General features: G+C 42.2%; 1 protein-coding gene across 1 annotated transcript in view; it reads right to left on the bottom strand.

The window, feature by feature from the left end:
* The window catches only part of LOC126355884 (serine/threonine-protein phosphatase rdgC), a 1,775,952-nt gene that overhangs the window by 58,959 nt on the left and 1,693,842 nt on the right, over positions 1-23,151 (bottom strand). Inside the window, exon 14 of the mRNA XM_050006387.1 lies at positions 4,255-4,418. Within this exon, the coding sequence (XP_049862344.1) occupies positions 4,255-4,418 (164 nt within the window). The remainder of the gene's footprint in view (positions 1-4,254; positions 4,419-23,151) is intronic.

Here is a 23,151-nt window from a genome sequence, read left to right as displayed (position 1 = left end):
AATTTCATTTTGAAAGTTCAAAGTTTTTATCTGACGATTTCATCTCATAATGTGTAGTTAAATGTTTGCCTAGGATTTCACAAAAAGGAACTTAACTAAATATTTCAATGAGATACATTTAAAAGCATTACATTACATCATCAGAGTGCATACTATTGGGCAATGTCCTCTACGTCTTGGTGAAATACTGTGTACACAAATGATTTTTGTGCGGTCAAAGGACAGCTATGCAGGATGCCGAAATAAGTATCAAATACTAAGATTCCACTACCTGTTCAAAAGTATGCTGACACCGGTATGAAATGTGGAATTGACCACTAGATGTTATGAGGGGCAGACCCGGCACTGTAAGACGAGGAGAGGAGAGTTGCGTTATCAGTAGAGAAGCAGTGAAAGCAGACTGCGTAGGAGGGAATGCTCCATGACTTCCAACGTGGACTACTCGCTGACTGTCACGTAACAAATCAGTCATGAATATTTCAATCAATCTAAAGCTGCGCAAGTCGGCTGTTGGTCATATGATAGCGAAGTGCAAACGCTAAGGAATAGCCAAAGCTAAACCAAGACCAAGCACATCTCATGTACTAGCGGACAGGGACCCCCCACGAACTCTGCGGAAGATGGTTGTAAAAAAGGCGGTACCGACCGGCCGCCGTGTCATCCTTGGCCCACAGGCGTCACTGGATGCGGATATGGAGGGGTATGTGGTCAGCACACTGCTCTTCCTGCCGTATGTCAGCTTACGAGACCAGAGCAGCTACTTCTAGATAGAGTAGCTCCTCAGTTTGCCTCACAAGGGCTGGGTGTTTCCCATTTGCCAACAGCGCTCGACAGACAGGATGGTCAGCCATCCAAGGGCTAGCCCAGCCCGACAGCGCTTAACATCGGTGATCTCACGGGAACCTGTGCTACCACTGCGTCAAGGCCGTTGGCGAGGTGGTTGTACAAAAGGAATGAAAGCAGCGGAATGAATCATCCGTGCGCTCAGTTTCCAAGTGAAGGTTGCAAATGGATCAGCATTCAATGGCCCTTTGTAGTCTGATACCTTGCGAAAGGCCGCCAATAATATTGCACTTCATCATTGAGTCCACTGAGTCATTTAATCCAGTGTGTGTGCAAGATCTGTGTAATGTTTCAGTTTGTCCTCTGCAGTTTTAGGAGTGCCACCTCTCGGCTCCATGGATTCAGATTACGATAGACACGACCAGAATATTTTGTTTTTTTTTTCTACATTCTCTGCATCGAAATGTTGCCCTTTCTCCTAAATGAATATACTGGGGTCACCTTTGTTTTCCAAATTAACAGCAGCTATATTCTTAAGGCTGAAGGCATACGATCCTGGTTTGGAGAGCACTCATGCACTCTATAGCGCTTCGACTGGCTTGTTAAACCACTCGATCCTAGTCTCACAGAAAATTTCTGGTGCTACCTGGAGCAGCGATTGAAACAAATCAGCATCCATGCAGTTTTGTAGCTCTACGGAATCAAATGATGACTGTGGCTTCAGGTAGATGTGGCATACCTCAAGAAACCTATAGACTCTCATCCTTGCTCAATCGGGGGCATTATCGAGGCTAGAAGGGGTGTTTCGTATTAGCGTGGTGTTTCCTGGGTGTGTTTGATTCTTTGTCTAGTGTGCTTATTTGCGGGGAAAAGACCACGAAAAAAGGGGTCGGTGACTAAGCAGTATAAGGTTTCACTGAACTTCTGCACTGGTGGCTGGGATCACATGTCCGCAGTCTTTTCCTCTTTCTTTCCCAAAAATTAAACAAATTGAAAAGACGTTTCGTGAAATTCTTGACAGAATATTTCTAGCTGGAGGGGGGAGGGGGAAGAATATTAGCTAAAAATGTGAAACAACAACGAAAGGTAGAAGACTTTACGAAAGTGAGAAACACCCTCCAGAGTAGCCTGTCGAAGTCGCAACGTTGTTTATCTGTGCAAATAAGAATTAAAAATTTTCGACAATCACAAATATCAGCAGCATCAGAAAATTTGTAGGAGTAGTGTGCAACAACTCCGTACTTACACTGTCTCTGAAGTGTAGTCGGTACGTGCAGATTGGAGGTGTATACCTCTTATTTGTTGGAGTCGACGTAAGTTTGCGGATATCTGTTGATTCACACATCATAACATCATATGAAAGCAACTAAAAATGAAGTTGTCTTCGTAGAAATCGTAAGTGTGTATAACATCCAACCAATTCATCTGATGTAAATGAAAATGTATTTCAGTTTCGTCAGTATTAAGCAGGTGACAGACATTTAACTTTCGTCAATATACGAGAAATTAAAGTGAACGGTCATTTCTGAAACATTATCAAAGAAGACTTTTATCTCCCTCCTCATGAATTTTTTATTGTACGTGAATTTATACTTTCTGGAGTGTTTCCGCTTGCCCGATTCTGCCAGGAGTTAGCGAATGAAGTGGTATAGGGGATTGGTTTCCATTTGTTTCAGATGAGATATGGTTGAGCTTATCCAGGTATGTGAACTCACATAACACGTGACATTAAGCATAAAAAAACTTATCTGAAAGTTTTACTACCGTTGAACAACACTGGTGTTTGGTGCGCCATTTCCATCTCAGATTCACTTTGGCCATTCACGAATTACCAGTAAACTAATTTTGTTTACGAAGCGTTACTGCTAAGTTTTACTGGGTGACTGCATATTTGCTAAGTCCCTATGTGCATTTCGTGCGTGTTATTTATCATCTAGCTACTAAAATACGGATAACATACGCTATAGCCATAGCATCGGGTTCCCTAAAGCCAAATACTATTTATATTTTTTTCTTCACCACTGGATTTATGATTTAACAATCCCGTTTACAGGAGGTTTTTATTGTTACTGCATTCTTCAGCTAGAAGTCTCTCTTGACGTTGCTTTCTACTTTACTTTATCCCTTTTTTTCATCTCAGTATCACTATTGCATCCTACATCCACCTGAAACTGAATGTTGTAGTCAAGTTTTGGTTTCCCTCTACACCTTCTCGCCCCCCCCCCCAGCCAAATCCCCCAGCCAACTCCCTCCCCCCCTCCCAATACATCCATATGAAAAATTACCGTTCCTCCATGCCTTGGGATGTGTCCTATTACCCGATGTGCCCGTTTAGTGAGGTTGTGCCGCAAATTTCTATTCTCCCCTAGGTGGACCAAGTCTTGCAGTTTGTTTTTCCTAGGAACGATAGCGTCTACCAACAGGACAATGCAACGTGTCATGCAGCTCGAAATGTATATGTGTGGTTCGAAGAGCACCTCTGGCCACCAGATTCCGCGGATTTAAACCCAATCTAAAATCTCTGGGGCCCACTTTAATAGGATTATTTGCACTTGACAATGAAACACGGCACTGGAGTCAACATGGCTATACATTCCTGTCGGTACCTTCCACACCCTCATTGATTCCCTACCAGCACGTCGAGGCCGTTATTTAGCTTTTTGATAGGTATTACCTTTAATGTGACTGTGCACTGTATTACCCGAAGATTGCATTGTGGATCTATGAAGTTAAATCATTTAAGCAGATTTTGCATTAAAATCATTCAATTTTTTGTAGGGTTCATCACTCTTCTAGCTGGTTTCATGTGACCTGGCACGAGTTCTTCTCTTGTGCCGCAGTTATTTGTTGCATGTATCCCAAATTTCTGTCGTGTCCTGGAAGTTTGGGCGTCTACAGCAGCTTCAAGTACCAAAGAAGCTATTTCCTGCTGTCTTTATACACGTTTCCCAAACAGTCCCTTCTTGTCAGAGTTTTACCTTGTGTTCCTTCCTTCACCGATGCTCCGGAGTATTTCCTCACGCCTTATCGGCCCATCTAATTTTACACACCCTTTTATAGCATACGCCTTAACCGCTTCGATTCTCTTATTTTCCGGTATACTCACCATCCACAAATTTGGTAATACCTCATTACAAAACAATATAATTTGCAGGAAGCTGGTTGAGGTGATACAAAAACAATTCTGCCTGCAACTATTATTCAAGCCGCCTACCGTGCTTTACAATTACGTGATGGCGAAAAGGTACACGGCGAATGTGTTTAAGGCCAAAGTTAACAGTAAACGATCGTGATGGAGTGCAGCTGGCATACGAGGCTCTGAATTACGTCCTGTGAGAGAAGCCATGTGTTTCCGTGGAGACACGCAGACTGGTGCAGAGGGCAGGTGGTGGTAGAGGGGGAGTATAAACGACGGCGAACCCCCTGGGCCGCCGGTTCCATTACCGTGAGCGTGCTGCGAGCTCTACTCACGACGGCTCTGCGGCCTGGCAGGTGCTCCTGGAAGGTGGTGACGTACTGCACGCGGCCGGAAGCCGGGTCCATGCTGACCAACTTGTCCTTCAGCATGCGCCACGGCAGAGTCAGACCCGTCTTGGCCTCCATGGCGGCGCACCACTCGCTCACCGTGATAAAGCCTGCACACAAACACGGATAAACCAAATTTGTAATACGACAACTGTAGAAGTATTTATTTTATAAACCTGTCGATCCTGATAACAATGGAGTTGCAAAGATATGGAACGAGTCAGTATTTTTGCAGTGTTAATACAGCGGCACACAATATGGCTACTTCATGACAAGACTCATGGTAAAAACATGGAGAACTAGAAAAAAAACCACATTATATACGTACATACACATTCAAATAAACAATATCAAAGTATTTGAGCAAAAATATAACACTACAGCAGCTATGCACTAAAAATGCACTAATTAAATAGAATTACTTTTGTAGCGGGTATTCCTTCAGTTAGCTCTTGAACTTTGGTGTTTCATTAGCTAGATTTTTGATGACACTGGATAGTTCATTGACAATTTTGATGTCTGTATAGTTTACTCCTCTCTGTACAAGGGTATAATTCTACTGGTTGCTGTGAAAGTCCTCTTTTGACCTTGTTTTATGACCATGATATTCACTATTGGGTTTGAAAAGGCAGTGGTTTTTACTAATGAAACGTACAAGGGATTTTATATACTAAGATATCCTTCTTAAATAACAGTAGTGTTCTTATCGTATCCCTGCAGAAGCGCCTTGGTTGCATACCTCTCATGATGAGTATAGCTCTCTTCTGAGCAAACAAAAACGTTTTATTGCCAAAAGCTGGTTGCCCCAAAAAATGATTCCATATGACAAAAGTGCATGGAAATACCCGAAAAAAGCAGCTCTCATAGCATCCTTATGTGTGATCGATGCAATTACGCAGCTGTTTCAGAATGAAGCCTTTCTTCTAGATCTAGGATATGCTTGGACCAATTTGGTTTCCAATCTATGTAGACACCCAGGAACATAGATAAGTCGACTTGCTTTATTTGTTGTCCATTACATTCTGTACTTATATCTCCCCTCTTCTTTATTTGGCATACGAAACTGTACATAATTAGTTTTTCTTTTTATGATATTCGGAGAAAGTCCATTACAGTTAAACCAGTTCAGTATATCATCAAATGCAATGTTCGCACATGATTTCCGATTGTTTCCTGTTGCCATCTGGTCTGGCTTTATTTTCGAGCCGGCTAATATCTACCTATTTCATGCTGTCAGAACACTAAACCATGTACAGCTCCTTTTAGGAACAGTTCAATGAACGTTGATGTATTACAATGTATTCTGTGGTCCTCTCATTACTACAGCTTCAACATTATTGGGAATGTGTGGTATGATTAGAAAAATTAATCTGGTCTAGATTTATTACTGCCACATTATCACCAAAAATAGATGCCATGTTGCAGGACAAAGAACACAAAATTTCTCCCAAAACAATTCATTCATTGCAAGCACCCATTTAGAAGTATCGTCAGCAAATAGGGTGAACTTGCTCGCTGACGTGGTGCAGTGTGGGGCTCCACTTATAAATGTGAGAAACAGTAAGAGTCCCAAATATCGAGTCTTGAGGCACTCCAGTGTTGACTATACCTCACTTGGATAAAGCTGGGATTCCACTACGGTCAGAAATTATTGCCCTTTGTTTCCTATCTGTAAGGTAGGATTTAATCCGTGTCCCCATTACTCCACTTAACTCATAATAGTCTGCTTTATTTGGCAGAATTTCATGGTTGACACAATCAAAAGCTTTGAATAGGTCACATAGGATTCCAATTGGTGCCAATTTTTTGATAAGAGATTAGAGAATTTGACCGGTGAAAGAAAAAATATCATCATGAATTGATAGGCCTTGCCGGAAACCAAACTGACATTTACTGGGAATGTTATTGCTCTCTGGGTGGTTTTGATAAGGGCTGTAACAAAATGATATTGGATAAATTGAGGGGTTGTAGAGTTGGCTGTTCCAGTTCGCATACCCACCTGCAGGCACCTGAGCGCTCACAGACACAGGTGGATGGGCATGGGACACCTGTGCAGGGTGACACTTGTACGGAGTGTTGAATGACCTTGAGACTATCACCTGTGGAGAGTGAAATGAGACATTAGGACGACAATAGATTTTTGAACTGATTTCTTTATTCCAGTACTTGGCTGAAGTGCATCATGAACACTTTGGTGAAGGAGTGCAGTTGACTCTCATGTGGAACAATAGATGCCTGGCATTGCTGGCAGGGAGCAGAATGGGGCACAGCATGGCATCACTAGATTACTACTTCCAGCAATGTCTCTGGCTGCGACCGTGATGACAGGGCGGCAGTGGAGCTGACGGTGGGTGTGAACTCCCTCCAGCAAGTGGGTGGCTCCTTTGCGACTCAGGGCAGGCTGCCCTGTCTGGTGACTGAACAGCAGACCCTTTGACGCATTTTGGGATGTTGCTCTATGAGTCACAGGTTCACGGTGTAGGGTCTAATAGTGAAATTGGAATGATTTAGTACACGAATGGCCGAGAACTTACACGCTCCAGACTACGTTCGTTTAAGCTAAATGCACGTGCTCTAAATGCTTTCATGGTGACAAGTGAGGAAAGGCTTCCATTCTTCCCGTAGCATACAGCAGCGTCGGCTGTTGTTACACTGCACCCAGCTGGCCCTGCTTTGCAATGCCAGTCAGCCATGTTTTGCTTTGCAATGCATAACACTCCTGCCCATCTACAGCTGTCTCTGTCGCAACTCACTCCCGCTCTGGCATGCTTTTTGACCGAATACGCTCGGTACGCTACGAGAGTGACACTTCTATGGAGCCTGTGGCCCTTGCTGGGATGAGCGGCTTTTCACAGGTACAGGCACACTAAGAAGTCTAGCAGGTCAGTACACTGTGCTCTGTTCTACGGCACAGCTTCAGAGAGGGAGAGAATGTATGGTGCAATTGCAAGTCATTTACGACTGCGTAGATGTTCTGTTAGGTGTCCATTCATACAGATTTTTATTCGTAGAAATTCTTAGGGGTATTCCCCAGAAGAAGCATGGCCTGTGAGATGCTCTTTATTAACAAATACTTCACAAATATAAAGATACATTTAGCGATTTTCTGTTGTTTCCAAGCAAAATCATGAGGAAGTAGTTTCATTTCACTTTCCATTGAAATTATTTACCATATTTCCAAGAAAGCCAGTGAGTATGAGGAGCATTAAACTACTTACTACTTTTTAGTACATATCTAATTTTTATAACATATCCTTCTACACCGTAATTTCTGTGCATAGACCACAAAAGTCAGAAATAATTTTAAGTTGCCGTCAATTTGGAGACTTTTTAAAAACTTAACGGCATTATAGTCAGTTCTAATTGCTGACTTCCTTCTCCTTTTCCCATCAAAATTTAAAACTAATCGGTTGAACTGGTGGCCATGGTACTCTGCGTCTTCACGAAGATCCTTTATTTAACAATATGGTTCAAAAATGGTTCAAATGGCTCTGAGCACTATGGTACTTAAACTTGACTAACCTAAGGACATCACACACATCCCCAGGATTCGAACCTGCGACCGTAGCAGCCACGCTGTTCCGGATTGCAGCGCCTAGAACCGCTCGGCCACCGCGGCCGGCTATTTATCAATATGTATTTGGATGAACTATTGATACTAATGTAGACTGATGTTCATAAAAAGAAAACACCCTTAATGACTAGAGAGACGAATTTCATATTCACTGGACATGTATATTGGTATGAAATGATTTCAGTCACCTTGTTTCAGCATGTATCTCATTGCCTAGTAGGCATGGGCACAGATAACTTGTTATATGCGTGATGGAATCGACGAATTTTTTAAGGCGCGAATAGCGTCCTGTTCTATAGCCATCCATGCTGCATACACCTGGTTCCAAAGCTCATATGTAGTTGTTGACACTGGATCACAGCACCGTACCCATCGTTTCACCATATTCCACACATTTTCGATTGGTGACAAGTCTGGTGATCTGGCGGCCAAGGGCAAAGGGCTGATTCCTCTGACACCAAGAAGGCACGTGTTCATGCAACAACATGTGGTCGTGCATTGTCTTGCTGAAACATGGCGTCTGCGGTGTTGTGCAAAGAGGGTAAGGCTACGGGTCGCAGGACGTAATACACGTAGGCCGAACTAGTTGCAGTCCCACGGACACGCACCAAATGTTGTTTGTGATTGTACCCAACAGCACTCCACACCCTAAGGCCTTGAGATGGCACGGTATATCTTGTGCAAATGCAGTGACTGTGATGCCAATCGTCCTCTCTACAGTGAACCAAAATGAGACCGTCTCTTTCAAACAAACAGAACCTGGGTTCTTCCGAAAACACTATCTGATGCCATTCCTGTCCCCAGTGAGACCGCTCTATACACCATTGCCATCTGGTATGTTTCTGCACATTCATCGAAGGTAGGTGAAGAAGTGGACAAATGCAAGTAATCCAAGCTGTAACAAACGGCGATAGACTCTCACCCTTGTTAGTGCACGATGTGTTCCACTATTGCGCCAGAGCCGGGGAGAAAACAAATCTGTGGTGCAATGCCATTCGGATGAGGTGGTCTCTATAGTGCGACCTAACCCATCTCGTCGTGTTCTACGGCCTTCCGTGAAATATTCGACACACACCAGTTGCACTGCCGAAAGACTTCGTCCCGCAAAATCAGCAGTCTCCGGAATGCATGCATCACATTCTCTGACGCCAATAATACGCCCTTTTCCCAACTCACTGATTTGACTGTACGGTTCGCGCCTACGTCCGTGAGGCATCCTGCACGCCTGCTCAAGCTACACTGAAGCATTTGCCTTCGGTCTATAGCGACGACAGCCGCTGGCAGATTTTAGCTGTACGTGGTGTAGCGCCGCAATATCGATGTTGACCTTGAACGCTCGGGCCGACATGGTTCAGAAGCTAATCATTTCCTCAGAACCTACTAGTGTACATGCCCTGTGAATATGAACTTACTGTATATTTGTTCAAGGTCTTCTGTTTTTTTCTTTTCTTTTTATCAACATGAGTATATTTACCTTAGTTGTTAGTGCAATAATGTCATCCACTGCAGTATCGCTTATCTCATGGCATATACCCGTTAAAAACCTCTCGTCCAGAAATAATTCTAGAAGTCCTGAAGCCTTAAACCTTCAAATGTATTCTCCTTAGCAGACACCTGACCATCATCCAATATTTCTAGAGCAAGATATGCTAGAGCTGAATACACGTTTATGTAACTTTATTTCTTCGTTTTCTCTGTAAGCAAGAACAAGGCCGCAACACTTAACTTGATTTCACAAATACTGATTGAAATGAGATGTATAATTGTCCCCCCGTACAAATGTCACATACTCCAGGCGGACAGGAAAGGGTCAAAGGCTGACGAGTGGATGGTCAAGCAGCTAGGTCAGGGTCCATGCGACAGTTCAGCGTCCGCTGAGCGCGTGCAAGTAAGATTGGATGTGCATAAGCCCTGCCTGATAACTACACTCCTGGAAATTGAATTAAGAACACCGTGAATTCATTGTCCCAGGAAGGGGAATCTTTATTGACACATTCCTGGGGTCAGATACATCACATGATCACACTGACAGAACCACAGGCACATAGACACAGGCAACAGAGCATGCACAATGTCGGCGCTAGTACAGTGTATATCCACCTTTCGCAGCAATGCAGGCTGCTATTCTCCCATGGAGATGATCGTAGAGATGCTGGATGTAGTCCCGTGGAACGGCTTGCCATGCCATTTCCACCTGGCGCCTCAGTTGGACCAGCGTTCGTGCTGGACGTGCAGACCGCGTGAGACGACGCTTCATCCAGTCCCAAACATGCTCAATGGGGGACAGATCCGGAGATCTTGCTAGCCAGGGTAGTTCACTTACACCTTCTAGAGCACGTTGGGTGGCTCGGGATACATGCGGACGTGCATTGTCCTGTTGGAACAGCAAGTTCCCTTGCCGGTCTAGGAATGGTAGAACGATGGGTTCGATGACGGTTTGGATGTACCGTGCACTATTCAGTGTCCCCTCGACGATCACCAGAGGTGTACGGCCAGCGTAGGAGATCGCTCCCCACACCATGATGCCGGGTGTTGGCCCTGTGTGCCTCGGTCGTATGCATTCCTGATTGTGGCGCTCACCTGCACTGCGCCAAACACGCATACGACCATCATTGGCACCAAGGCAGAAGCGACTCTCATCGCTGAAGACGACACGTCTCCATTCGTCCCTCCATTCACGCCTGTCGCGACACCACTGGAGGCGGGCTGCACGATGTTGTGGCGTGAGCGGAAGATGGCCTAACGGTGTGCGGGACCGTAGCCCAGCTTCATGGAGACGGTTGCGAATGGTCCTCGCCGATACCCCAGGAGCAACAGTGTCCCTAATTTGCTGGGAAGTGGCGGTGCGGTCCCCTACGGCACTGCGTACGATCCTACGGTCTTGGCGTGCATCCGTGCGTCGCTGCGGTCCGGTCCCAGGTCGACGGGCACGTGCACCTTCCGCCGACCACTGGCGACAACATCGCTGTAATGTGGAGACCTCACGCCCCACGTGTTGAGCAATTCGGCGGTACGTCCACCCGGCCTCCCGCATGCCCACTATAGGCCCTCTCTCAAAGTCCGTCAGCTGCACATACGGTTCACGTTCACGCTGTCGTGGCATGCTACCAGTGTTAAGGACTGCGATGGAGCTCCGTATGCCACGGCAAACTGGCTGACACTGACGGCGGCGGTGCACAAATGCTGCGCAGCTAGCGCCATTCGACGGCCAACACCGCGGTTCCTGGTGTGTCCGCTGTGCCGTGCGTGTGATCATTGCTTGTACAGCCCTCTCGCAGTGTCCGGAGCAAGTATGGTGAGTCTGACACACCGGTGTCAATGTGTTCTTTTTTCCATTTCCAGGAGTGTAGATAATACTAGATACACCTGCCTGCAAGCAAGATGAGGGGCATCTGGTTGTGCCTGCACAATACGAGGTAGTGTGGCAGCATCCTTCTGTAGGAGGACGCCGGAGGAACAAGTTCAGGTTACGAACTCTTGTCCAGAAGCGTCATCCAACGACACTACCGACAGTCCAAGTTGTAGGGGAAATCACCACCAGTTAGGCCATCCCCATGGGTAGGAAACATGAGACGGCGAATGAGCGCAGGAGGAATTCCTCGTAATGGGCTTCACTGAATTCAGGACTTTAGGTGGCGTTGTATGCATCTACACCCTCCACAACAACACTACAGAGGTACATACTGAGTTTTCTGAAGATCTGGTGTGACAGCAGCAAACATTGCCAGCTGTCACGTAAGCAGTTGCTAGTATTGTCCATGACATCCATGATTGTGATTGGTCACCTTCTTTAGTCTAGTCACCCGAACAATAAGTTGCATCATTCTCAAGGATAAGATCCTTTCATTGACGAGTCAGGTGAATAGTAGGTCATCGTTGTAGGAGTATATGATAAGTAATTCCGACCAAACGAAGCTCATTTCACAGTAAAGGATGTCCAAACAATCGCATCAGTACACAAAGTACCGCCATACGGCGGCAAAGTAGGCATCTCACCAGGTATACACCACACATGTGTACCTCCATCACTCACAAAAGGACAGAACTTACTTTCATCTGTGGAAACATCAAACCTCCATTCCACTCTCCACTCAACACTTTCACGACACCATTGTAACCTTGGTGCAGTGGTGTCAGTGGTAGCCTGGCGAGAGGCACAAGTGATATTAACTCTGCTGCAAGCAGACGGTTTCCACCCTCGCTGATAACACCGCAGGTGCAACATGTGCTTGGATCATTTTCAGTCGACCACCACTGCTCGCACAATGCATCGATCTCGACGTGCATCTATCCTACGTGTGTGGGAATGTTCCACGGATCACTGCTGAAAACAGTAATACATTTTGATGGCCAGTAGTGTAGAAACAGCGTGTCTTGTGTGAACCCTGGATCTTATTTCTTGCGATGTGGATTGTGTTTTCTTAAAAATGCAAGCAGTGTTTCCCCTCAGCTCGTATATACACGCCAAGCCAGGAGAAAAGGCATCTGGAAAATCTGCATGTTTTACTAACATATGGAGTTGGAAAAAGGCTCCAAATTTAAGTAATTATTTGGTTGAGACACGAAGCTGGGTATTTCTTCTCTTCGCGACTGTACACAGTGTGTACCAAAATGTTACCAACAAAATTGGAGAGATTGTTGTGGGTGTCGTGAGGAAAATGAAAACATCATCCAACGAGGCAACATATCGTCGAAGTCACAGGGAAAAGCGACTGCTGGTAGACCATCCGTTTTGGCCGTAAAGGTGAATCTGTTCACTACAATTTACCCAGTTTCGCACTACAGTGTAAAAATCACTTTATCTCTGAGGTCAAGGTTCACTGTACCATCACCATAGCTTTGATGATCTCTAGCGTCAATGGATGATGTCTCGGGACATGGGTACCAATCCTCAACTTGTTCCTCAGAAGACTATCTACAGCATCTAAAAATTTGACGGTATCGTAATGTTGCACCCTGTATATTTCCCTAATTGCCCTAAATATAGTGGGAGGGAGGTTCAAAGAATGTGACAGTAGCATTCGATCCCTGGCGAGGGGAAGTGGCACAGTGGTTATGACAGTCAACCTCCACGCTGTGGGATACCAGTGAACATTCCAGAGAGACTGTAGTGTGTGGCGACTAAAAATTCAGATTTAGGTTTTCAGTGATTTCCACAACTTACATAATACAAGTTCAGTGATGGTTCGTTCGAAGAGGAGACGGCCGATATCTTTCCCAAATACAATCACGTACGATGGCATGCTGCAAAGTAAGGTTGTGACTCCACCAACGAATTCAGTGAAGGTGTCAACAAACTGGTCTGTGGCTGGGAGAAATATGTTCGTCGCCGGGGTGGCTATGTTGAGAAATAAATATGTGGAGATGAAGAATAAAGATGTAGAATATTAATAACGTTTGTTTTATTTTAAAATATTTTAAAAGTTTTCTCACAAAATATTTGGAGACATTACTTTTCAGCACGCCCTTGTACATGCCAATTCTCTATGCCTTGTTTCTGGCTCTTCATTCCGCGTATGTGTCTCTTGGCCCTCATGCCATGAGTAGATGTGCTTAGGAAGCGAGTTTTGATATATACTACTCTGAGGGAGTTCCCACGCTCATTGGTTTACTAGAAAATGAGAAAAAACCCAAAATTGTCCAGTAGAGCAGAATGAAGTGCCTGTTTTAACGAAACAGCCAAGAAGAGATGACGTATTTCTTCAATATATTAGTGCCGGAACCAGCGTACCTTTGTGCAGTGCTGCTTAGCTCCGAATGTTATTTTACTAAAATATATGACCCAAAAGTGCCGTTTGTCTGTCAGCGGCCCAAGAAAGGTATTGGCAGTTGCGAATCCGAAAAACCATCAGCTGTGTAAGAGAATGACAAGAGTGAATAATTCTGCCTAACGGGACTCAAACCTGACTTGCCGTTTTACGTAAACGATTGTCTTAACCGCTTTGGCCAACCTCGCATGATTCACGGCCGGACCCTCACTTGCATATGGTGTTGTTCCTGCGTTACTGCCTGTACCGTACACACATTATGTAAATCCCGTACAGGGGAGGACATTAGAATTGAAAATCGCTGCTGACAAATAAGATGTTGCATACGATATGCACGCATGTCCGAAACAACACTGCGTCGTTCTTCAAAACAACACAGGCACTGCAATAACGTACTTCAGGAATCGGAACGACCTCATCCAATCATTCTCCGCAGAACAGAAATTGATCTGTGTCGCTGTTCACAAGTAAATTTGGAAATTTGAGGTAAGTTCCTATGGGACCAAACTCCTGAGGTTATGGGTCCCTAGGATTACACACTACTTAATCTAAGTTAAACTAACTGACGCTAACACACACACACACACACACACACACACACACATACACACACACACACATACACATGCCCGACGTAGGACTCGAACCTCCGACTGGAGAAGTCACGCGAATCGTGGCAATGGGCTACCCGCGCGGCTATTCACAAGATAACGATCTTTTCCAAGAGATGCCACAGAAGGATGCAGTTTTTTGTGACGTGCAGGTGAAGGTGACATGCTTTATCTATCGGCTTTCATGTTGGTTTCCTGTACAAGCACATAAATTTCGTAACAAGTTGTTTCATTCCATGTAAGAGCTCTCTAATCTACGCTTCTGCCTGCGAGTATATTATTAATTATCTGGAAGGTTGCGTGCAGTTTAATGAGGACCTTGCGTGCACCTGCTGACAGCTAGCGTGGGAAAATACGCGTGCTGTACCACAACACAGAGAGTTCCTGCTTTCTCGTGATTAGCAGGAAATGCGATGGTGGCTGCGAAACTATGAAACATGGTAGCAGCTTTATTATGAGCTTATGATATAGTGAATGTTGCTGCCGAAAATAATCTCAGGTCCATTAGTTAGGAAACTTTAAGAACGACGCAGCAACATGAGGCATGGAGATGCTGTAGGAATTAAGAGGGGACCGGTTAAAAATGCGATATCTGAGAAAGAGAAGCTCGTGCAAAGCGCAACGCAAAACAGGTCATTGGAAATGTGTATACCAACAGTATACATAAACCATGGCGAGTGAAGGGAACACACTATCATATCTACATAAGAAAATCATAAAAACGAATGCCATGAATGAGATACGGACGAATGAAAGTAGTGGTAACTCCAAACAGGATAAAATCATCATGATTGAGAGGAACGTTCAACAAGATTGGAAAACAGATGGTAGCAGGAAATACTAATTCGACAAAAATATAGCTTCGGAGGACCAGTAAAAGGGAGATATCTCCATAAAAAATGGTTAGAGAGAGAGAGAGAGAGAGAGAGAGAGAGAAAGACAAAGAAACGGATTTTATGGTTTAAAATCCTATGGACTACAAAATCATTAGTGTCAGAGAAATCGAAGGAAAGAGGAAACTAGCCGTGTCGTTTTTAGAGAAACCGTCGCCATATTGCTTTAAACTATTTAGTGATACAGCAGGAATCCTAAACAAGGCGCCACTTCCTTGGCGGATCTGCTCATAAACTTTGAAGGTTGCCAAGACCCCTTTCACTGTCACTTGCTTTCCGCCAGTGACGTCGTTTGGAAACGACTGTTATATTATTTAATGTTATTGATAAAATGAGTATGCTAAGATTACAAATCGATTACCAAAGCGTGAATGAGTTCCGGAAGATTGTGTACTGGATCAAGCTAGATCTTCTCTTCAGTACAATACCTTCCTAGGCTATCAGCCTTCCACTGAAGTCCATTAAACGACGCACATTTTGGACCCACATTACCAATAGTCATATCATTTTCAGCAGTCACAGTACTCTAATTTCTTACGTTTTAAAGAACTGCATGATATTCGTGAACAATCCTTAGCATTCAATATACGTAATGTTGCTTAAGTGTTTTATCGAGATTCAAGTAGTCAGTCGTGCGGTGAAGGAAAACTCATATCACCACAGCTCTCTTCTCGTCTGTTGTAAGTTTCAAAGCTACTATCGTGTGAGGTGATTAAACATTCATCGCAGTTATTTATAATGAAATTCATAAGCTGTTGGCACACAAACCCAGCTCTTTTAAAAAGTGATACATTAAAAAAGAAGAAGGCTGAGATAGGCATATTGCAAATTTTTGATGCACTAAACAATTAGTACCAAGAGTACAGAAGTACATTTTGCAGGCTTCTTCCCCTTTGCCAACCGTACGTAAAATGTATACTGAAAGTGGTTTGTCGTATTCTCAAAGCACTAGGCTCGCACAAACAACTGCAGATGGTGTTAGCCAAGGACATTATGAAATCAACTGCTTCTGCTTACGAAATCACTATATACGGAATTTGTTCTTCAGCTACATGGTCGATAGGGTTCTTCAAGATGCGACCGGCAATATTAATTTTTTAATATGCAATTAGTATCCCTGTAAACCTCTAGTAGTTATATTTGTGACACAAACATTTTCTTGGAGTGTGCTTGCGCTATATAACGATTCTTCCCTCTAAATATTTATGAGACCAACAGCTTACACTTGGTTTTAAATTACATATTCGGATGCCCACCATTATCTTCGTACAAGGAACTGAATACCTAACTGATCGCATTAGGGAATTAATATTTAAAAAATTCCTTTCTCGTGAGGTATCTTCTCTACAAATTTCATATTTATAGGAGCAGTGGTTAAGCTGGTGCTTGAAACACAGCTTCAACGCGAAAAAAACTTTCTTATTATTTCTCCAAGGGTACCTACAAGTATTCCCTCTATACATTGCTTAATTACAGGCTATGCCAACAAAGAACTGAATTCCCGTTTCACATTTCTAGGGCCTGCGTTTCGGAAAGTGCTTTTGTAATGGGAATTTGTGACACACACACTACGTTTTTTTCTCCAAATATCGTGTTGGAGGACCAAGAGCTTAAGCTCCGTATCATTACGTCAGTTACTGAGTCAGTCAGCTTCGCACGAGCGCGTGCTTTTTCACACACACACACACACACACACACACACACACACACACACACATACACACAAAGAAAATTTATCAGAAATCTTTTGGTTCAAAGAAACAAGTACATTGTTTGTATATAAATACCCGTGTTTCCTGAGAATTATCAACATCAGAACACAAATAATCGGGTCATTAAATTGGTTTCTTTGTGAATGTGAAGGTATGTGTCATATACAGAATAGAATTAATATATCTAAAAGCTCCCTAACAGAATTAACATAGCAGTAGAACCGAAAAATGGAACCTTAAATCTGTCAAAATTGCAAGAATGAAGGCCTCACAGCATTTATACAAGCATATTAGCTCAATATTTCTTGCATAAAGCGGCAGCAATAAATACAAGGAATTTGAACCAACTAGCGTTGTAAAATTTATTACTTCTGGCGAGATTAAATTACTTATCACTGGTTGTACGCTTGAGAGGGGGTATTAACAGCGAATTGTCGACTGCCAATGCCTGGAGTTCTAAAACTGCCGTAGGCTACCGTAGACTATAATAAGTATGCGCAGGCTATGGTAATTTTCGTATCGGTCAGTTAAGATAGTGGCGTTGTTACCTGTACGTTAGGTGTGTTGCATACTGATTGGGCATTACCTCATTTATGTCGCTTTTTTGCGTATGCGATCAGTATCTTACTGGATTCCCCTGCAAACCGGAATAGTGAATCGTCTACAAACTGAATGAGCGTATATGAAGGACGGTGTAAAGTACGGAACATGTTTGATGTACACAATTACCATCCAGCATATTACTTAAAAATAAACAGTATTTGTAACAAAATTGAAAATGTTAACAGTTAATTCAGGTTTTACTCGAAGAAAATTTATTTGTAAATTCAAATATAGGAATGATGTAGTAAAAAATAAAACGAAATACACATTTATCGCACAACGCTACAAAACGTAACTTCCTCCCCCCCTCCCCCCCCCAACCCCCCTAAAAAAAGAGAAACATCATTCGAATACTTCGCCGAGCTTACATAAAACAATGTTTCCGTTCTTTAAAACTGCTTTACTACTCAACAATAATTAGAGGAAACTCTTGATTTTGATCATGATGAGGAACGTTGCATTGGGTGGGTACAAAAAATAATAACAAAAATAATTATAGAGATTAATTTACGTTTGTGCATGTAAAATGTGCTTGCAACAAAAGTAATTGCTTTGCTTACATAAGAGCGTACAAGTTCCACTATCAGTTAACCTTTATTACGTGCAAAATGCAACTTATATTTTGTTAGGATATTAGGTACACACTGGACTAACACTTCCAGGTTCTCTCTCACACATTCATTTATGTTTCTTTCACTATCAGTGCTACCAATACTACCGGTAATCCTATCATTTACTGCTTCATTTCTGTACTGTGCCAAAACCACCGAACTGTAGTTATGGTAGAGCGCAACACTACGCATGCCGAATAACGAGTATATAAATGTATGTTGTTGTGAGAAGCCTTATCGCTTAGCTGCAAATCTCGCATCAGCGGATGGATCAGTTAACGAGGAGTGCGTCCCATTGAGAAAGACGCTGCTAGTCTCTTTTCTGGCGCAGCTGAAGCCCTAACTGGCGCTATTCAGCGGAGACAAGAGACGCGTCGACACAATAGAATGATGTCAATGCCCCGCCAGAGAACGAAGTGAGCCGTCCTTGGCGACAATGAAAACTGGAGGCGATGACGCGCTTCAGTTCTGAAAGGGCGTCACTGAATTGTATCCAGGATGAGCTAGCGCATCACGCTGAAATGATTTTTCGTTTTGCATTCCGTGCCATGTGAAGCTTCTCCATAAATTTGTCTGTAGGTAATGCGAATTTAAAATGTCAGGGGTGAAAAGCATTAGCATATGATGTACGCGTGTTTATTAAACATACTGACACACACCACTGCTGTTCACGGACAGTTTATTCCCACAAAATATATAATTTTGATATGCGGTATACTAATTAGTAACACAGTCTTGAAATACATACACCATAATGATTGTTCACTGTTCTGTTACACGTAAGTGCATAGTTGAAGGTTCAGTGCAACAACTTGCTCACACTCCATTGTTGCTACATTAAGGTGGTCGTTAAGAGCTCTGATCCTCTCTCTGCGCGGTACTCTTTACCGTCTTCACATAGACCATTGCTGTTAACATTCTCCGTGCTGTCATGAACTCACACTACGTCTCCTCGCTCCCAACTTGCGTCCGGTTGTTTATGGTGTTTACCATTTCGTGATACTCCTCCACGTTTATTAATCAATTACGAGAGAACCCTGAGTTACTTAATAATGCAAAAGAAAGAAATTTCGAACGCAACCTGACAGGATTTTTTGTGTGAATTATTTCATGTACCAAATGTTTTGTATCCTTGGGTTTTACAGAAACACAAGTTCCTTCTGTTTGATATCGCAATGATACCGTACCTAAAAAGCTTCCTCTGATTCTATGAATAATTCCCTTAAATATGAAACTGTGGTGAATGTGAGGTCGTGGCCGGGTTCGGAAAATTTCTGGTTTCACTATTACGAGAACAGAATTTTGAAATATTATAAGGTATAGAAGTGGGTTTTGTTTTAACATCGTACCTTATTTATTTAATAACTTTTTAATTATGGAAATTTGTGCTAAATAAATCACGTTCTCGAAGTAAGGAACAATCGGTCTACAAAGGTGAATAAATGGTTGTTTCTTAGGTTTCAATTCTGACACATGAATTTCTGAATGATAATGAAATTACGTTGTCATCAAATTCTGATCTCTACTAAATTAATTAACCTTATGTGAGAACAGTACTCTAGAATTTTCATGGATGGAGACAATAATAATAAGAAGTCGTAATAATAAGAATTATAATAAGAAGTTGTAATAAGTAGAAGTCGTTTAAAAACTGAAAATGCTACATTGTCTTTTCTCTGTAAAGTACTGGATGGGTTAAACAGAAGGTTTCGAACGCTAGGCATATTTTTTATCCAACTAAGGTGTTTGATTGTGTTGAACAGAAAATATTGCTCCCAAAGTTGGACCATTACGGAATATGGGGAGTAGCTCACAATTTGTTCACCTCTTACTTTAGCAACAGACAGCAAAAGTCATTATTCACAGTGTTGAGAATGGTTGTGATGTGGGGTTTGAGTGGGGCACAGTCAAGTGTAGGGGGAGGGGGGGGGGGCGGCTCCCCAAGGATCAGTTTTGGGGCCGCTCCTGTTCCTTACTTATATAAATGATATGCCCTCTAGTACTATAGGTAAATCTAAAATATTTCTGTTTGCTAATGACACTAGCTTAGTAGTAAAGGATGTTGAGTGCAACATTGGCTCGGTTTCAAATAGTGGAGTTCATAACTTGTAGAAAACAAATTAACACTAAATCCCAGTAAGACTCAGTTTTTACAATTTCTAACACACAAGTAAACAAAACCTGATGTTTTAATTTCACAGAATGGTCATATGATTAATGAAACTGAACAGTTCAAATTTCTAGGTGTTCAGATAGATAGTAAGATGTCGTGGAAAGTCCACGTTCAGGATCTTGTTCAAAGACTTAATGCTGCCATTTTGCTGTTCGAACGGTATCTGAAGTCAGTGATCGTTTGATACGAAAATTAGTCTAATTTGCTTATTTTCATTCGCTTATGTTGTATAGTATTATATCTTGGGGTAACTCTTCCCATTGCGAAACGTAATTTTTGCCTCAAAAACCGGCGGTTCGGGCAATAAGTGGTGTAAATTCACGAACCTCTTGTTTATAAGTGTTCTGGGTATTTTGATATTGGCCTCTCAATATAAATTTTTCTTATAGTAATTTATTGTTAACAGTATTACCTTCTTCCCAGGAATAAGCAGCTCTAACTCATTTAAAAATCAAACCTGCATCTGGATCGAACGTCCTTAAATCTTGTGCAGAATGTTGTTCAGTATGCTGCTGCGTCCGTTTTCAATAATCTACCACTAGAATTCAAAAATCTTAGCAGTAATCCACGCGCTTTCAAATCGAACCTGAAGAGTTTCCTCATGGGTCACTCCTCCCATTCAGTCGAGGAGTTCCTTGAAATATTAAGTTGATTCTTGTTGTGTTGTTGACTGAAATTACTTGAACTTATGACTTTAATTTTCTCGGGTTCACAAACATTTTATTTTCATCTGTTATTAATTTTATGTTCTAATTTAATGTACTGACACATTCCATGACCTTGGAGATTTGCCTCTCAATTTGGTCCTCCGGTACTTGACGTGTAAATAAATAAATAAATAAACAAAAGAATGAGAAATTCCTTACGAAATGCAAAATTTGATAAATTACTGTAAATTTGTGGTGCAATTACGATTCAACATTTGAAATAACACGACAATAACGGGTCGCTGCAGTATGTTAAGTGGTAGAATTAAACAAACTTCGTTTCAAATTCAAGTGATAATCAAGACGACTTTGGTTAGCACACTTCACTATTTCTGTCACTGAATCGTTTCCACTGCGAGGACTCACTAAAGATGTTACTCTCAATTATGAATCAGACCATTATCATTTTTTGCCTATTTGCGAGTTCCCGACGTAGCAGCCATGTTTAAAGTTTTATTTATCTAATATCTGATTTATTTATCTCTGAAACTTGTGATCATGCCGTCACTTAATATTTACATTAGAGACACTTGCAATTCCCCGTGCTTGTCAGTTGTATGCTAACCTAAGTAAAATATATCTTGCAAGTCGGCGTCGGGTTTTGTAAAGAATCCTATGCACCTGTGAAGAAAGTAAATTTGGGATAAATGGTTTTAACTGAGTCACTTCTCTATTTAAAATAGGTCTACTTGTTCCTCATCTGACCACAATAAAAAAGTAAAGAAATTACGGAAAAGTGTCAGAATTTCTTACATTTCAGTTTCATTTTAATCCATTAATAATGTTTCCTAACAAGCAACTGACTGTAACTACAGACAACAGCTGCATATCAACAGCATGCGTCCTATAAACACTCTATTTTATACCTAGGACGACAGCCGCTCTAAATATCTCGAGAGAATATTCGAGAGACATTATTTACCTGCGTAGGCAATTTGTTGAAGAAATAAACGTTATTCATGGTTGTAAGTTAGCTGTTCCACCTCTTTGGTTATTTTTAAGCTACAGACGGATGTTGAAAACTAGGTGGACTGTTGAGGTAATGACTGAGGAGGTTCTGTGCGGAATCGGAGAGGACAAGAATATGTGAAAAACACTGATAAGGAGAAGGGACAGGGTGGTAGGAGATCTGTAAATGACTCCCATAATACTACAGGGAGCTGCAGAAGGCAAAAACAGTAGAGGAAGACAGAGGTAGGAATACATCCAGCACATAATAGAGGACTTAGGTTGCAAGATCTACTCTGAGATGAAGAGGTTAGCACAGGAGAGGAATAAAAAAAAAAGAAAAACGCTACTGCATGTTATAATCCACATATACAGGTATGGGAAAAAGCACCATCTGATACGCAACCATAGTAGGTGTGTGCACAGCTTTCACAGATTTGACATCCATATGTGAAATGAATATAAGTGCAAGACACATGCGGATTTTATTATCGACACATAAATGTGTCTACAACTCAATTGTTCCACTGACTTATTGTAATGTATTATGTACAATGGTGCGGTCACAAAACTCGCATAGGATTTGCACTTTTTAAATTTTAATATGAATTTCACATTTGTAAATATTGATTTATAAATTAATTATTTATTAATGGAAGTATGCAGTAGGAAGCAGCACCGCACGAAAAAGGAGTAGGGCATTAGGAAGTACGTTTAAAAACTCTGCCGATAAATTCGTCCCTTATCTAGAGACCATGAAAGACGTTGGTGTGCCTTTTACCTTTAAAAATTAAAGACTTCAAAACGTCTTGTGCGATGACAACATATGTCTACCAATAGCGTCTAAACACTACCATCGTAGGTTAGTATTACATTCTACAATGAAGCAGTAAAATTAAAATAAAGAGCCATAGTACTGATCCTGGTTTAAAACCAAAACACATTTTAGTATAAAACAGTTTGAAAGCCAAAAGGTATGAGATGCTAGCTATCTGTAGAGATATAGTTCTGCTTAACAATGCGACTTACGCTAGCATTTAATATGGCCCGCCACGAGTGTCATATTGCCAAACCCACCGAACTTCTCTTTGCCTGTAAGGCCACTAACCAATCTGTGGTCCATAGATGATTTGTTTCTGACAAAATTCTGCCAGAGCAATTGAGTGTACAGTGGAGAAAATCACGTAATAATGCAAGGGGAAATGATCATACGCACGACGCACAGGGATATAATAAAGGCAGG

This window comes from Schistocerca gregaria, chromosome 3, assembly GCF_023897955.1.
Source record: "Schistocerca gregaria isolate iqSchGreg1 chromosome 3, iqSchGreg1.2, whole genome shotgun sequence".
In the NCBI taxonomy this organism is placed as follows: domain Eukaryota; kingdom Metazoa; phylum Arthropoda; class Insecta; order Orthoptera; family Acrididae; genus Schistocerca; species Schistocerca gregaria.
The sequence above is the reverse complement of the archived record's forward strand: the minus strand, read 5'-3'. Positions and strand labels throughout refer to the sequence as shown.